Genomic DNA, 18,072 nt, shown 5'->3' with positions numbered 1-18,072 from the left:
GCGAACGACTCAATAACCCGTTGAACACGCGTGTGGATCATTTTCTTGTTCCAACGCCTTGATTCTCCCACAAGTTTAAAACGTTCCAACACTTTAACTATTAAGTCGTTTGTCTGTTTTATCTATCCAAACCTTTATTTAGTAATGTATTATGCCTATTACATTGTTCCCATCGTTTATTAAACGTTTCCATTTTAATGTACCTATCCCCTCATTCATTAGGAATATTAAATTGTTCCCACGCATTATTTAATGGTTTTCGTGGCTTATTACAATGCCTTAATTATTATGTCGTTCCTGTGTATTAGGAGTATTAACTTCCTCCCACTCCTTATTAATCATTCCCAAGATTTTTAAGACATTCTGCACCTTATTAAAGTAGTTGAAATCAGTCAATTTTGACCAATAGAGGACGCCACCCACCTTGATATAAATATAACTTATTTTACTGCATAAAATAAAATAAATAAATTATTAATGTATTAATTTTTTATCTTAGTATGTTACTCATGTTAAATATTGTGTAATATATAAAACATATTAAAAAGGGAGCTTTCTTTTCATTTCTGTTGCTACTGGCTAATGTTTCCGTTGGCTGCTATGTTGCACTGGGCGATCTACAGAAAAAACATGCACATAGAAAAGTAAATGTAGCCAGTCAACATCCTCGAATCTGACGAATTAGTGGTGCTTCATCTATCGCCCCAAGCAGAGTCAGTTAGTGGTGAAGTTAAGACCCCTGACAGCAATTTGCTATTCATTATTAAATCATTCCTAAGCCTTATTGAGTCATTACCACACACTATTATATTCATTCATTCATCATCTGTAAGTGCTTATCCTGTTCAGGGTTGCGGTGTGTCCAGAGCCAACCTGGAATCATTGGGCACAAGGCGGGAAAACACCCTGGAGGGGGCGCCAGTCTTTCACAGGGCACACCTGAGACAAATAGCTGCTTAATAATTTCTAATAATCGGATTGTTTCACATAATTATGTCTATAATGTGAAAGTAAGTCACAAATATGAGATCTTGGGCAATTATATTTTCAGTCTTTACTGTGAGATGGTACGTTTGTAGTAATTATGATACTAGGTTTGAGATCCTGCTTTTTCTCATTATAGTAAGTCATTGTTATGATGTATTATGTCATTTTCTCATCCTAAGTGATTATGTAAAGCTTGACATACATTTTGTCTGTTCCAGAAATGGAGTGAATACCATTTTGTAAAACAGACTCTGAGCAGCTCCGCACTCACTGACAGCAAGAGGTGGAGTATTTAGTTTGTTTTTGAATCACAATTCACACATGATTTGAGGTTTTTCCTTCTGTGAATTAGCATCTGCTGAAATTATATCATTTTATAAATAATCAAGAGAATAAAATACAAACAGTGTTGTGTTCTGTTTTTGAACTGACCATATCACAATAATTGATTTGAACAACGTTCCCTTTTGTTCTGTACACTCTCTGTGTAGTTTTTGAGCTATTATCTTATTCAACGCAGTGTAAAGTGTGAGTGCAAAGCTCTCAATCTTTAAAAGCAGTCTTAGTCTCTTTATTAAATGCTGTGCAGCTGTGTGCTATGTGCAGGCTAGTCCACTAGATGGCTGTTGTTAGATATATTAAGGTGTGTAAGGTGCTTCAGGGTCTGTCTTTGGGTCGCTCTGTATAAGGAGTGGTGTGTTCTCCCTGTGTCTACATGGGTTTCCTCTGCATGCATTCTTACCACAGTCCAAACACACACATTGTTTGATTATTGTCGACAAATGTTCTTGCTTTGCATTCAATGATTCCATAGATCTAAAGTCTGATGCGCATACTATGCCCATATGTGGAATTTTAAATAATAATAGCTATCAAAATAGTTACTAATGGTTTATTAATAAAAGATATCCACTTACTATTTATCTATTTACTTAGTGTAGGCATTTTTTAAACCCCACACCAAAAAGAAAAAAAGCAGTAGCTCTTTCTTGCCTCCTGCCAGTGCAAATGTAATATTTGATTTTAAGTTGCAAATAAATAAATAAATAAATAAATATATAACACACAAATCACACATAAGATTAAATAAGCCAAAACACATGAATGACTGTATATGAGTTATTATTTACAGTATATTACAGTACAGCTGTGCAAATACATACTGGAACAGATTGAAGTTTGCAGACAGTGTGTGTTGCAATACTATCACAGTCCTACAAAGTTCTGCTGTGATTGATTTCTCTTGTACTGTACAGGCTCTGTCTATCAGGGCCAGGCAGAGACATCACAGAGGACAGTGTCCAGTAGAGAAAACAGCAGGCTTATGGAGGTTTAACTTTGAAATGGAAGCAAGGGAGAGGTCATGTTGCACTCTATATATAACAAGGTTCAGCTGTGTAACCCTTCCTTTTTAATAAAGCTCCTTCCATCCATGCAGGAACTTGAATACCTTGTTTTTGCAGGTTTTGCTACTTGCAGATGTTTTCTCAGCTGAAGAAGCCCTGGTGTCCGAAGATAAAACTGTAGAAAACAAAAGCTCGTATTTGCCAAATCTCCAAACTTGAATTTGAAGGGAGCACAAACTTTTCCATGATTTTTGAAAGATTTTGCATACTCCACTCATTATGAAATTATAAATAGACGTGTAAATAGAAGCTGATATTTACCAAATATATGAACTTTACACAGCAACAAGTGGTATGAGGATAGGCTAGCATTGCATGTTCATGGGTCAATTATGACTGCAGCAAGAGTGTTTGGAAAGTGCTGGCGAGAGACTGATGCCGTTTTTAAACTCTGGGCTTTTGAAAGACTGGGGTTGCCAGATCATATCACATGGAGAGACATTCACTGCCCCTGGCAGATTACATAAAAACTGTCACTGGAAATCTACCTTTGCACAGTTTGGCAGACCCCCCACTCCCACCTCCCCCAAACAAAAAAGCACTTAGTGTCCATTCTTTCGCTCTAAGAAAAGAAAACAAAAACAAACGAGTAATCACATTTGCTAATCATTAAAGGCAGCTGCCAGTTTTCCATGTGGTACAGCATTTTCCTGTATTATTTCCTGGAATTGTCTTGAGTTGTAAATCTAAAAATGGGTTTAACACTCTATATTCTCTTTTCTTTTTCTTGAGCTTCATTAGCTTGACATACCAATGGATGTCGTTAGGGCTCTGGATTCTTTGGTTTGAGCTGAGTATGAAACTTTCAGGTTCCAGAAACTATTTATATTATCTAGCTCCAGCAGGAAACAAGGTTTTTTTCAACTGGAAGGAAATATGGACCTGACAAAGCAGAATACACAGACCCACTTTATCAGGCTGCTACACAACAAAGTGAATCTTTATATTCTGCCAAATTGATGTCATGCTGAACTGGAAAAGAGTACACTGCCCGATTAGACTTTCCTCCATATTGGATTTTCATCTGTCGTTGGTTTGTTGCATCAAAATTTGAAATGGTTTGAACGTTTTTAACGCTTTACAGAGCATCGTTAACTGCATTCAGGCACGTTTGCTGTCTGACATTTGTAGTCAGAGTCGACACAGAGTCCTAACTGAAATAAAATTAAGGAATACGTTTCTGACGCTCCGTCAGCCTCTAGTGTGTAGGCACCCTACCTGTTGTATCATTTTCTTTAATATACATTTACAGAAAGTGTCATTATTGCAAAGCAAAATAGCACCCTCTAGTGGAACCATCCTTAAATGTGAGTGAGTATGTGACAAGTAATAATACTTCTTTTTAAACTTTAACCACGTTTACGTTAATAACAACAAGAACAAACACACACAGAGAGAATTTAAAAAGGTGAGGGGGGGTCGGGGGGTCAGCTAGCAGCAAAGCAAGTAAATGTCAGTAAAAATATTTCTGGTGCAGTCCTTAAATGTTGTAATTGGAATAAAAGCCTCTACCTCAGCCTGAGTAAATTACTATCATTGATGCCAGTTAATTCTGTAATGGATCTCTGTGTGTGTGTGTGTGTGTGTGTGTGTGTGTGTGTGTGTGTGAGAGAGAGAGAGAGAGAGAGAGAGAGAGAAGGGAGGAGTGTGAGAGAGATAGAAGTAAGAGAGATAGGAGAGTGTAAGTGAGGAAGAAGGAGAAGGGAGGGGGAGGGAGGAAAAGGGAGTTGGAGAGAGAGAGAGAGAGACGTAACTAATGAACTACCTTTTTAGTTACGTAAAGGAGTGCGTATAATATTCTTTCGGTTTAATCTTTATCGCGTGTAAATCGGTCGATATACTGCCGCCGGAATTATTTTAAAAAACACCTGATCCTGGAATATAACTTTCTCCCTCATCCTCGGGGGCGACTAACAAAAGGAGGAACGTCTCTCAGGTAAAAAATAAATAAATATATAAGTGAATATTGAACGTTTGAGTGAATGACGTTTTTTTTTATCAGTAGAGGCTCAGTGCACCTGCTTAAATGGTTTAAACTGTATCCAGTCCGGCTGTTTTTGATAGATATCTGGACCTTAACCTTATATTTAGACGAAAAACTGCCCAACCGTCTGAAATGAACTTTGAATAGCGAGTTGGTTCCAGCTTTACATCAATAACATTCCAACTCTTTTCAGAATAGTAATTCTACATGATTCTGGTGTATGTTTTGAGGGCATTCAGCCACACCAGTAGTTCTGGATTACAGACAATGCTATGTCATGCTTGACTAAGACTCTATCTACAGTATATAGGTCTTGAATGAAGAAGTTAACGCTTCTTTTGGTTTCAGACTCCCCCTTTTGTTTCTACAGGAATGTTTTTAACAGAGTTACCTCAGTTCATCCGAACCCAACCCAATGGAGACATTCAGGTGGATTTTGTTGGTGATTATTCTGTTTGTTACGGAATGTAAGTCTCATTTTCATTGTTTCGGTGGACACACCGACAATACAAACTAATGAGAGATTGTAGGGAATTGTACATGTAATTAAACTAAAGACATTCAAAGGGGTCAGGTGGTGGACATGGCCAGTTGGAGAGACATTTTCAGACGTTTCAAGGGAACATATTCTGTAACTTTAATTAAAACTTAACTGTACCTTATTCTCAACTCACAAACCCACAAACGCTTTCACGGTTCGCACTGAAGAACCTAATCTTCTTTGGTCAGTTGCTGATCTGTGTACTGATCTACAACCTCAATTAACAGGAGCCAGGCAATTTTTGGCAGACCGTGGTTACCAAGTTTATCAAGCAGTTTCCAGACAACCTTTGTATCATTGACACATTAAGTACAGGCCAGATAAGCATAAGCCTAGTGAACTAAAAGTGAACCCATTTACCCTCTTCCAATTTCAAAATAAAAAATTAACACTGACCAGTCTTTTATTCAGCGTGACACTGAGATAAATATAACCCACTGGAAATGACCCGTCCAGTTCCACAGTGCAATAATCCTTTATTTGAGGCTCTGTGCTCTTTCTGGAGCTTCTTTATCTCAACTAGCCCAAAAACGCTTTCATGGTTCGCACTTCTTTGGTCAGTTGCTGATCTATGCGCAAGGGTCACTGCTGCTGAAGACCTACAATAGTATATTTTAACAGTTCCTCTACATAGGTTTTTATTAAGAGTTACAAGGGAGAGTATTTTTGTGAAAAGGTTAAGGACTCCTGGTGTATGCTTTCATTCATTCATTCATTATCTGTAAGCGCTTATCCAATTCAGGGTCGCGGTGGGTCCAGAGCCTACCTGGAATCATTCGGCGCAAGGCGGGAATACACCCTGGAGGGGGCGCCAGTCCTTCACAGGGCAACACAGACACACACACATTCACTCACACACTCACACCTACGGACACTTTTGAGTCGCCAATCCACCTACCAACGTGTGTTTTTGGACTGTGGGAGGTGTATGCTTATGAACTGTAAATAAAGTTCATTTACAGTGTTTGTAAACTCTTTGTCCTCGTTTTGTCCAGTGCTTTGGGTCTGCTGGGGTCTGTCTGTGAAAATTCTGTATAAGAAGCCCATCTATGTGGCCCTGAACCGAACACTGGTTATCCAAGCCCAGTATGATCTACAGCCTTTGGAAAAAATCATTCAATATACATGGGAACTTAAGAAGGGTCCTCAAGTGGTCAGACTTGTCACAAATGGATATCTGACCTTTGACCGACTATCAGTGGAGAATAACGGACAGACCCTGAAGCTGACTGGAGTCACAGAAGTTGATTATGGAATCTACAAATTTACAGTCACAGATGGGAATGGAGACCAGTGGTCTGATTCTGGAGAGGTGCTAAAACCTGGTAAGTCCTTTAGCTTTGAAATGTCACACCATTTAAAATATTTTCCTCCTCCAATACATCAGGCTGCGATAGTAGGTCAGAATTTGACTGTGTCCTCATGAATGGTCACAGATTAGTTTTATTTTTTGATATACTACATGACCACTTTCCCATTGGAAAAACTTGCCCATGATCTAACATGGCGGCCATGTTCTAGACATAGATCCCCTCACCAATCACTTGCTGGGGTATTCAGATAAATGTATGTCCTGCGAATTGTGACTCACCCTGTACAATGTTTGTGGAAACAAAATAACACGAGAACTAGTAGAACGTACCATCAACCAGTGTGAATATGCTTTTACCAAAAATAATATAATTTAGGTTTTACTTTGTCTTAACATATTTTATTTTCTCTTTGCACATTATTTACTTATGTATTGGACATGTCCTTCTATCAACATGTCCTTTGACAAGAGGCACTCAAAACTTTGCATACAGCTGCACCTGACACTGCTTCTCACAGCGGGCATCACTTCATTAAATATTTACCAGGTATACACCATGGATAATGAAGAGAATAGGCAAGTTTATATATGGAGCACATTTCATACACATTGGCAAAGTTCTTTACAGAGTCAAAAAATAAATTAATTAAGAATAAGTATTTTAAACATGGAATCTGGAGTTTTCCTGCACCTTAAGCAAAGAGTATCTCTAAGCTGTTAATCTGTGTTTATGTTCATCAGCAGATTCTCATAAGTCAGACATCAATCAGCTACCACCTGTTTTTCTGAAGGTATAATTGAGTCCTGGTTTTCGTGAGCTGTCAAACCTATATTTAGAAAAGGGCTGTAATCATACTTGTTTAGGCACATACAATAGACGTCACTGGGCGGCTGCTAAAACAATGCGTTTTATCTCTTTAGTCTGCCTCTTCAGGTGCTTTGAAAGACGTCAGCTATACTCAACTAAAAAAGCTTTTGGGATTCCTCACCACACTGGAAGAACCAGTTAATGAGTAAAATAAAAGCCCTTTAGAAATACCCTCTTTAACATGTATGAGGTATGATTCACCTTCGTGTCTCCCTCAGTTCGTTTCAGTATCAGAGGAGGATGAAGATGGATTGTGAAAAGCGCTGTATGAATTAAATTGATTGGTTGTTATTTTCTAATTTTCAGTTCTCTCTCTCTCTGTCTGTCTGTCTATCTGTCTCACACACACTTACACACAAGACACGCCCCCAGGAGCATCCTTTGACCTGGAGTGTTCCACGAATATTGAGAGGCCACCGTGGGACAAACCAGTGTATTTGTGGTGGGTGGATGGAGTCAAGGTCACCAGTGGAACTGGGAACCTGTCAGAAGATGGTAGCAAGCTTCACCTACGGGCAGATCTGAAGACGAACTACACCTGTGTTATTGACAGCAACCAGGGGTCCAGCAAAATAGAGCGTTTCAGAGGTGCTACATTAAAAACACTATTATTAGTCGTCACCTTACTATATAATGACAAAAGTAACAAAAGACTTCTTGAATTTTTTGTTACAGTTATACATTACACTGCTAAACTGCCTGAGAGCTAGCAGAATTTCCCAAATGAGAAGTACATCCTGTCCCACCTAGAGTTGTTTAACTCTCTTACTTCCAGCCTTGGGCCTCTAAAGAATGACTGGAAATTGCGCAGATTTATAGATAGTCACACTACAGCCACAACATGAGAAGGATTTATATTTCACTGCAGCCTTGGCCTAATGGTTAGGGACCGGGTTTGATTCTGCAAGGTTTCTAATTCGATCCCCAGAACCCCCAAACGTTCCCGCTCTGGGTGTGTGTTCACCGCCACAGTTGGGTTAAATGCAAAAGACACATTTTGTTGCATGTCGTACAATGACAAATATTTGCACACAAAATAAATTTCCCTAATCAAGCAACTCTTAATGATGACACAAGATTAGAAAACAGTAAGACAGGATTTTAATCTGTGTCAGGCATCCAGACTGATCCAGATTCTACATAGACCTAGGTCAGTAAACACAACGTCATTTAACTTCAATGGTAATTTGGTGTTAATTTTGTTAGAATTTTCTGCATGTTTTTGTCCTTCGTGTCATTTGGGACTGCTATCATTTTACTGTGTCAGAAATTCATATCAGATGGTAATTGTCACTTAATATAATTCTCTCTATATATATATATAGAGAGAGAGAATATATTTCCATAGGGTTACATTTAAAATACTTGCTTTCACTTTGAAAATAATTGTGAAATTTCACCAGGGGTGATTGAGTTGTTGCAGATGTGGAGCAAAAGACATTAACTGATGATGGAAGATTACAGGGAAAACCAGAGTCTTTAAAATGATATGACGAGATTAATTTTGCCTCTTGTAACAAGGTCAGTGAGGGTTAGTCTTGAGTTTTGTTTAAAAATAACGTTTGGTTTTCATGGTTTGGTTAATTCTGCAGAACCCGAACAAGACCAAAAAACCTGCTCAGACTGCACCGGATGGATAGCAGTAGTGGTCATTGAGACAATTGTGATAGTAATTTTGATTGGGTAAGGGAATTGGTATGGTATGTTTTCTCACTATTTCCCTCCACGTGCTTATTTCTAATGGCTTATTTTTCTTAACATGTAGTTATAAGCTTCTGATGTGGATCCGGCACAAAAAAAAAAAAACGACAACCAGTGAATGACTGACCAAGGCATGTTCCTGATATGCTCTGGATATACAGCAGTCCTGACCAGGATGAAGACGCTACACATGATGAATGACAGGCTTCTACATTTTGACACTCCACTGATCATCTCTATATTAATTAGCTTTTTCCTTTATTTTAATATTTTAAAGGTTTTTGTTATTGGTTCTGAAGCAGAAAACAACAAACTGCAAACAGCTAAAAATATACAAGTCCAGAATTTAAAGGAACACTACGTAAAATATGGTAGATTTTTTGCTCCTGAGCTCACCATAAAGTTGCAGAGTGTATTTCACTTTAACAGCACTGTCCTAAAACCAGGGGGAGGGTAGAGGGTGGAGCGAGGTGGTGTGATTGCTTTCCCAGCTTCTAGAATTACATAGTGCAGTTTCTGCAGTGCTGAGCTCAGAGTAGCAATGACAGAGGCACTATTCTCCCTATAACAGCGCAGTATTGCTGAGCTGTGGTGTAGAGGCGGGTCAGGGATTGTTCTGTTCATAGTTCTCCATTTGTATATATTTGCTTTATCCAGTAAGTACTTTCCCAGCTCCATATCCATTTCTAAATGATATTTATATGAAAGATGACCTTTGCACAGTTTTTATTTATTAACATGTTTTTGACATAATGTCAGTTTAATGGATATTAATTTAACGTTTTTGATTTGCACCATTCACCTCTCATTTCATTCTAAGTATTTATTATGTGCTTTGTTTTTAAAACCAATACCAATGGCAATACACTGGACAAATATGTTGTTGAATAAATCCCAAACATTCTGCACGGCATTAAATGGAATGTCTATGATTGTGGGGGAAAACACTGTTTCTCTGGTTTGTTTACATTCAGAAGCTCCATGTCTTTTAATGTGGAATGGTATGTTTGTACATGGCTGAAGTTTAACTTGTCTGTACATTTTTATTCCCTGTGTGAATTACCACAGAAACTCATTTGTAATTTGAGTTGTCTATGTCTACTTTCATGTAGGTAGCCTCCTGAAAGGACATTTCAACCTTAAATAAGGGTAAACAGCAAAAATAAGTCAATTTTACCCACCTAAGCAGCAGGAACAGAGCAACATCCTCATCCTGGTTTGTGCTTTTCAACATTTGAAGGGGCGCAGCAGGCAGTGTCGCAGTCACACAGCTCCTAGGATCTGGAGGTTGTGGGTTTGAGTCCCGCTCCGGGTGACTGTCTGTGAGGAGTGTGGTGTGTTCTCCCCGTGGCCACGTGGGTTTCCTCCGGGTGCTCCGGTTTCCACCCACAGTCCAAAAACTCACATTGGTAGGTGGATTGGCAACTCAAAAAAAAGGTGTGAGTGTGTGTCGCCCTGTGAAGGACTGGCGCCCCCTCCAGGGTGTATTCCCGCCTTGCGCCCAATGATTCCGGGTAGGCTCCGAATCCCACCTTGACCCTGAACTGGATAAGCACTTACAGAAGATACAAACTCATAAATATGATTAACTTTCTTGTACTTATGACTTACTAAATGCTTGTATGTTTAAAAACGGCTTTAATAAAATAGATGGCATACAGAGTAAAGGAGGCAAATCGCAGTGAGGTAGCAATATTTCCAGAGAAGCAGCATGACTTGAACAGAGGTATTTTGGAATAGGTCAGTCCAGTTCTGAGTAAGCAGTACACTACAGCTGGAATCCTGTTTAAACACTGAAAATGAAGTACAGACAGTGTTGAGTAATTTGTTTTAAAACCAGATTACTGTGAGGTTTAAATGTGTCGACAGCTCTCTTGTGCATGAACACTGCATAAACACTTTTGACCAAGTGTGGTGCTCAGGAGTACACACTACCCCACGTACTACAGTAGAGGTCTGTTACACAAAAACCCCTGGGACACAGACGAGGCCCAGTCAGAATGTACAATAGCTCACCAGGGCTGTAATCCCAGCTGTCCACCATCTTGCCACATGGCTGGATTAGTTCAGCTGTCTGAATATCATGGCTCAAGAGATGAATGCATACCTACCTCTCATTACACTATTTCACCACTGAATCCACCACCTTATTTCACCATTTCCCTTCATGTGAATTCGTGAGGCAGTTTCATTTCTGTAATTCAATTCAGTACAGTCTTCAGCATTAATATTTTACCTTCACATTACACACACTTATCTCTGTCAGTTCATGTTTATTATCTGTTGTGCTACTTTGTTGACAAGAGGAGGAGGGGTTTCCCTTAGTCTTGGTTTCTCTCAAGGTTTTTACCTCTGTATCACTGTAAACCTACTTTGTGATGACTTTCTGTTGTGAAAAGCACTATTTAAATAAAATTTGATTAATCTGGAACTGAAGAGTGTTAAATGAGATCTCAAAGTGTCGAGGGAAGATGACAACACTGATGTCCACTTTGGAAGCAAAATGTGCAGAGAATTCAATTTAATTTCAATGCTATAGAAGAAACACTTTTGTTTCCATAAAGAACAATGTTTGTTGAAAAGATGTTTGAGTGTGATGAACTTATTTGCTGCCCAGAGAAACGTCAGAGAGGGAGGCGAACTCAGAAGGTTTGGGCTGGAGTTCCGAGTCCCTCCTCCCCCGAGTTGTGGGTGCGACTTTGTTTAACATCAGGGTGTGTGTGCTATGCATTTCCAATATATCTTAAAATAAATAGTCTGATCACATAAATAAAAATATTCCTTCTTTTTATGTAGGCAACTGAGCTGGAAACCCCCCATCCTATCATTCAAACAAACAATGAATGGTTGGCTTGGTTGCCTGTCTACTACATTAGAGTTGCACTCATCACAGATGTTAGCACACCTAAGCTAGGATTGGGTGGTAGCTCATAATTATCAGAAACTTCACTGGAGAGAGACATTCCAGGGCGTCAAAGCCACATCCACATTTTTAAGGAGGTAAAACCACACAAAGTCATTTGCCTGTGTATTTGAAATGTGTTTTGTTAGTGTGTAATAGTGAGCAAATAGTCTGAATATGTTTTATCTCTGATTGACAATTACACTTCAAATGTGTTATTTGAAAACTCACAATTACCATTCACATGTTGAGTTTAGCACATATGACATAAGATAAATATGTTCAAATATGGCCTGTGCCAAAGTTATGGCATATATAATAAATACAGTACACTAAATGTATTATTAATATTATTATTGTTACCTATTTTTAGATATTTGTTGGCTTCACCAGACCAAGCTGACGATATTTATATATATATATATATATATTATATATATATATTTTTTTTATATATAGATTTTTTTTTTAATAAACATTTTTAAAAAATAAAAGAAAGATATAAATCCAGATCCAATAAAACAAATTACATAGAAGCTTTAAATAAACATGTAATCGGAGAATTGTGTGGTTTAAGAATTACTAGCCAATTATAACCTATGTTGTGCCAAAGCTATCCAATCGGAGCCCAGAGGCGGGGATTTCACAATAACGGCGGTTGGAGTGGGCGGGGCTTAAGCTGCTCTGGCTCATAAACAGTTATGGCCAGACGCCAGGGTTATATTTCACTCAGCTTTACTCGGTGTGTTTTTTCCTCTCTGTGGAGCATGGGAGATAAACTCAGCGAGAAAAATGATATTGTTATCCTGACTTAAATTTGTGCTGATTTAGGTTTCTTTTGACACCTCAACATTTCCCTGGAGCTCCAGAAGGTAACACAGTTCTGCTTTGTTTTGTTTTAAGTTTAGTTTGAAGACTATCTTTGAAAATGCTCCTCGAAGACTTCAGTTGTTGTGAAATAATGTACTTTTATTTTCTATTATGCTGCAGGTTGGTGCCATGGGACTCGGACCACCGTCTTTCTGGGCTGCCCTCCTTCTCCAAGTCTTTGGTGAGGTCTTTTAACCTACACACGTACCCTACACATTGGTAGACACCTGTAAACAAAGTGGGTTTCATCTAAAATGAAGGGTATTAAGAGCTTGTTTGTTTACCTCTTTGTGCCAGTAGCACAAAGGACATTGCTGTAAGGACTTTATGGTATTGTGCCACTTAAATTATTACTAAGCTTGAACCACTCCTGCTTATTGATGGGAGCTCCATGACTTCCTAGTCTAAAGATGGATGATTTTACCCCTGTGGTTATCTCATGAGCAGCTTCTCTGGAGCTTCTCAATTCAAATTATGCTTTTCATTACAGAGCTGTGTGCACACAACGGAGTATGAGTTCATTGGGTCCACTTTGATAATTATTAAAGGTGTCTACAGACCTTTGGACATTACTTTAGTCATTTCACATGTGAACAGGAAGCGTTTCAGGCTTATGAGACCTAGCAACGGAAGGAAACACAGCTTAGCCACAGAAGGATCACGTGTGAATGGGTCAGTGTGTGTTTTTGCAGTTCGTTGCAGAAAGATGCTGTAATCTGGGGTCCAAAACAAAGTCATCATTATCAAGGTATGTTTTCTTAGCAGAGCACTGACCAACTTTGTGTTTTGAACCCAGAGAAAGCACTGGCCCCTTGGCTCATGCCAAGTTCAAGAGAATAAAACAAGGTGGGGAGGATGGACCACCCTTTCCTCTATCACTGAGGAACACAGCCAAAAACATGTCAGTTAGCTCACAGATTTTGGCAGTGGGGGTTCTCTTCCAAGTGTCAATTGTCTGTTGGAAGTTTCTAAAGATGTAGAGGACATTCACTTGTCTCCCTGCCACATTATTTTTCATCCGATTGTCCTGTTTCCTTCGTGACACTTGCCCTTATGCTGTAGTTAGGGGTCAGTTAGCATTCAGTTGGGGTCTTGATCTAGCCTGTTGGCTACAAAATGGGCAGACAGTGTAGAGCTAGTGTGTTAACGCTTGATCAAAACAAAGCAACCAACTCTCCAGGGTCTACCTGAGGACAGATCCTCAATATACAACTCAAAGAAAAATCTTTCTAGATTCTAGACTTCTACCATACCTCTGTTTGCATTTCACACAATATTTCACACAATGACCAATATAATGACTAACAGTCACTACCTCTGTTCTGTAAAGTCCTGGGCAGATGCCGGTCCCTTTCCGTGAGCTTCCAGAGCCTGCAGCCTGTCTACATGGTCAGCGGACAGACCCTGGTCCTCCAGGCCCTAATCGACACGCAGCCAGGGAAGCCCATCAGCAAGGTTATATGGGAGCATGAGGCAGAGGGGACGAAGAACTCCGGGAAGACGGTTGTGGCAGTGTTTCCAGTGAAAAGCCCTGGAGGTCGGGTAACAGTGGAGAAGGATGGAGCTGTGATGAAGCTGTCGAATTATCAGAGACCAGACAGTGGTGTGTACACTGTGACAGTAACTGACCAGAGCGGAAATCAGGGCTCGGCGCAGTGCACCGTCCATGAATACGGTACGGTGCAGCTTGCTTTTCTTACAGCTTTCCACTTCTAAGTGTCTCCAAATGAGAGTTCAGTCATGTGCATTGGTAAAAAGGTAAAGAATGTTGATTACATGCGTATTTTGAAAAGATTCTGTCTTTAAGAACTACACAGTAAAGTCCCCCCCATTTCTGTGGATTTGCTATCTGTAAGTCAGTCATCAATTGTCCAGCATAGCCACATTGTACATATATCCTTGGATAAAGATGGATCCACGGATATACCGTGTGTGTGTATATAGGTTTGGGGCCGCCGTGGCCGGCAAGGTAGAGAATTTGGCGTCACACTGAAATGTCAATGGTTCAATCCCCAGGTAAATCGAGCAACAGTGCTCAACATCCATGGTTTGAAGCCAATGCACCAGTTTGTGTGTGTGTTTACTGCCCCAAATAAGTACTATGTGTTTGCGTTTACTGCCACGGATGCATTAAAGGAACACTAGGTAGGACTTTAACCTTAATACTTCATTGCAATGCATCACTGAGCTGTATTTGGGAGAATGAAGCCTCTATCATTGCTACTGCACTATGTAACATTTGGAGGACTGTAGAAATGCTCTGTGCCCAGTGCTTCCAGGCTCCGGACCCACTGCAACCTTGCACTGGATAAGCGCTTACAGTCAATGAATGAATTAATTTTCTCCACTGTATGTTTTCTCCAAACATAAAAGCAACTTTATATATTACCAATTCTTTCAGGTATTCACAGAGATCTAGGAACACACACAAATGAGGAGATTACTCATGTTTGTAAATAATCATAAGACCAGCTTACAAACATATTTACAATGGCTTTTCTTAGTATTTGCTGAACTCTGTCTTATAATCGCTCCCGTGCCAGAGACCCTGGGCTGTCTGCATTGTGCTCTGGGAAAAAAAAGCACTGCACAGCTCTGTTGTGTTTCAGAAGTGAGTGTGAGTCCTTATTGTCTTGTGTTTCCTCTCAGAGGCTGTGCACCATGTTTCTGTGATGGTGAACGTGTCCCACTCTGTCCTGCACTGCCGCGAGGCCTGGGGAACTGAACCTGCCTTTTACTGGCTCCACGAGCAGGTTGCAGTGACAGAAGCTGTGGGTAAAGTGTCTGCTGATGGAAGCACCCTCCAGCTCTCTACTCCGATGTGTGGACACTTCACCTGCGTGGTGTCCAATAAGCTCGGACACAGCTCTGCCACATACACCGCAGGTACATCGTAGGTCAAATGTCTTCCGTCTAAGGACAAAACATTATCTGCTTCTAGGTGTAACAGACAAATTCTGTGTGAATCAGGTGGTAAATATCTAGGCTGTTGTTTTTAGGCATTGTCACTTATTTTGTGTGTGTGTGTCAGCACCATGTGAGAGGAGGAGTAGCGGAGGGACAGCTGTAGCCGTCGTGTGTCTCCTGCTTCTGCTGCTGTTGGCCGGAGGGTTGGTGTTCCTGCTCTGGAGGTACAGTTACAAACAACAAAGAACTCACACCAAAACCTGACACTTCACACCGTGCAACAGCTATCGCCTCAGAGCAAACCCCACCCAACATTCCTATAATCAAAGTGTTGTCCAGAAATATTGCCTTGAGGCTTGAACACACTGACCTTGAATGACTTTATCAAAATACCTCAAACAAACCTGAAACCACACAGAGCATTTGGTCAAGTTTGATCTCAAAATGCTTAAGCAGCTCTAGTTTAGGGTGGAGTAGATACTAAGAGTTACGAAGGGTGGACTAACCAGATGTTTGTCGTCCCCAGGAGACATAGGCATACCCGCAACAGAGGGGAGCAGCTAAGAGAATTTTATGAAGATGATGTATAATCTTGGACTCGGGCTGGACTCGAATATGTCAGCAACAACAGAAGGGAGGAGAACGAGGAGAACAAAATTGACTCAGGATGTGGATCTTTTTTCAGAGCACTGGGACCTTTTAAGGGATGTTTTCTATGTTTAGCTCCATTTAGCCACGTTAGCATGTTTGTTTGGAGTACTATGTGAAGCTCCTGAATGCAAGGATGGAAGCTGACAGGTAGCTGCCATAAGTTTTAATCGTAGAATAAGTGGTTTATGGTTTAGCAGTGTTCTATGTGAGGCACCAGATACTGTACTTCTGTTATTCCTTCAAATATTTCAACTTAAGCACTTTTTTTAAAGAAATATCAAGTTTTTATGTGTATATATATATATATTTAATTTCCTAATTATGTTTGTCTCAAATGCTTTCAAAGTGCTTCCAAAGTAGCAACCATAGCTATCGCTAATTATTTACCAAAGCTTTAAACTCACAACCGAGAAATTCTGCTGTTTACAATGACAGCTCCAAAGCTGTCTCATTAAAATGTACAATGTGTTTCTTGAGCTAGCCCTGAGGAAGCTGTTTTAGTGTAATTTAATAAAACAATTTTAGCTCTGGGGGACAAAAACAGAGGCATGTGTTTGTTACTGTAGGTGCCTATGAATATAAAGTTGGTTCTAGGAACACCTTTTGAGTCACAAATTTCTATTCTCTTGCTTTGGATTCATTTTTGTCAGCATTGACGAGAACACAAGAAAACTCATATTTTTTATGGTTTTAAAACTACTTATTGTACAAGATCTAGTGTTTTTCTCCACAGTCCATAATATGCTTTGCTAAAAATAAGGTAAACCAAAAACTATTTTGCATTCTGAATTTTTATTTATTTGTGTGTGTTTAAATCCCAAGTTCTTGTTTCAACTCTCTCATGGGCGTTATATACAGGTTCCTAGTATCTAGAGTACTTCAGACTATTTCACATGTCACACAGAGGCACACAATAGGGACCAAGCAGTCAGACTGACAACACCATTGTTATCCAGTAGTAAAAGCAATTCTGCTGACCTAATTTGAATGACAAAATTTCACAAGCTCACATTACCCTGTTTAGCTTAGCAACTGCAGAAACAGTGAGCACAACACCACCTCAGGTCATAATAAGTGAAGGATTCTGTCACACAGAAACAAGGCTCGTGTGCTGGTGTGAAAAGATAATGATTTACAGCATTTGCATTTTTTGTACTTCCTTTTTTCCTGTGGGAACGGGTGTAAAGCTTTTGTCATCCTGGGACAAATCACATTTTGCAGAGCTCATATGAGCAGCCCTGCTGAGTACTAGGAAGTCTTGTCATGGGTTAAATATTGGCCCTGCATATGGATGACCTCCAGGGTCAGTGATGCAACCAGGATAGATTTAAAAAAGTGTACACTGGGCCCCTGGCTGCCCACTCTATGCCCATTTGAGTTCCCTATATAGTTAGTTAACTGGGCTGTACCAACCTACCCAGAGCCAATGCTTTTTATAAACCCAGCTAACACATGTTCAACTTTTTTATTATACCTTCCCTAATAAAACCTGACTGAACATTGCTCTCAGTGAACCTTTCCATGTCTCGCCATGAACACGTTCTTGCTGTAGCACTGTTTTCTTAACAGGATTTCCTGTTATTTGTTCTATGATAAACTGCAGGACTGGACTCTAGAAAAACTTAATAAAAAACGAGGCGCCTACAATTCTGGGAAAATGAAGATTGTTTATGTTCCGAAGCCTGGACGGACGTTAAATAGTCCTCCTTTTTGGAGTGAACAAGTTAAACCTGTCTTTTTGGACTGTTATGTTCTGCTAATGAAAAAAGAAAAATAGTTTTTAATTGGTTTAAAAGAGTCATGTGACATCATAGCCCTCTCAGAAGCTCTGCCCTCCCATGTGTTTTCGACATGCTAACAGTCGATAGCCAGTGTAAAAAATACAGCTTTGGATATATTTTAGAGCATTTTAAGCAGATGTTCAGTTTGGGGAGGGGGGGGGT

General features: G+C 39.7%; 1 protein-coding gene across 7 annotated transcripts; it reads left to right on the top strand.

Annotated features, from left to right (window-relative positions):
- Nucleotides 1-4,105: 4,105 nt before the first annotated feature.
- Nucleotides 4,106-17,740, top strand: si:dkeyp-97a10.2 (uncharacterized). Of its 7 annotated transcripts, none has more exons than XM_066644166.1 (13): nt 4,106-4,329; nt 4,748-4,844; nt 5,914-6,243; nt 7,459-7,686; nt 8,691-8,781; nt 8,864-11,513; nt 11,596-11,799; nt 12,533-12,573; nt 12,692-12,752; nt 13,902-14,246; nt 15,221-15,457; nt 15,603-15,702; nt 16,005-17,729. In XM_066644166.1, exons 9-13 carry the CDS (start codon nt 12,701-12,703, stop codon nt 16,066-16,068), a joined length of 798 nt encoding a protein of 265 aa, XP_066500263.1. In that variant the 5' UTR covers nt 4,106-4,329; nt 4,748-4,844; nt 5,914-6,243; nt 7,459-7,686; nt 8,691-8,781; nt 8,864-11,513; nt 11,596-11,799; nt 12,533-12,573; nt 12,692-12,700; the 3' UTR covers nt 16,069-17,729. The 7 variants fall into 7 exon arrangements, with proteins under 7 accessions (XP_066500263.1, XP_066500278.1, XP_066500286.1 ...); XM_066644181.1 differs by having other exon boundaries at nt 4,726-4,844; XM_066644189.1 differs by lacking the exon at nt 8,691-8,781.
- Nucleotides 17,741-18,072: the final 332 nt, after the last annotated feature.

Source organism: Hoplias malabaricus, chromosome 1, assembly GCF_029633855.1.
Source record: "Hoplias malabaricus isolate fHopMal1 chromosome 1, fHopMal1.hap1, whole genome shotgun sequence".
Taxonomy (NCBI): Eukaryota; Metazoa; Chordata; class Actinopteri; order Characiformes; family Erythrinidae; genus Hoplias; species Hoplias malabaricus.
The sequence above is the reverse complement of the archived record's forward strand: the minus strand, read 5'-3'. Positions and strand labels throughout refer to the sequence as shown.

Excerpts from the sequence above, each read along its gene's own strand:
- si:dkeyp-97a10.2 (XM_066644147.1), top strand. The coding sequence starts at position 12,403 with ATGGCCAGACGCCAGGGTTATATTTCACTCAGCTTTACTCG. Across the intron at positions 13,320-13,901 it reads ACAAAGTCATCATTATCAAG|TCCTGGGCAGATGCCGGTCC; the intron begins GTATGTTTTCTT and ends TGTTCTGTAAAG. Across the intron at positions 14,247-15,220 it reads GTGCACCGTCCATGAATACG|AGGCTGTGCACCATGTTTCT; the intron begins GTACGGTGCAGC and ends GTTTCCTCTCAG.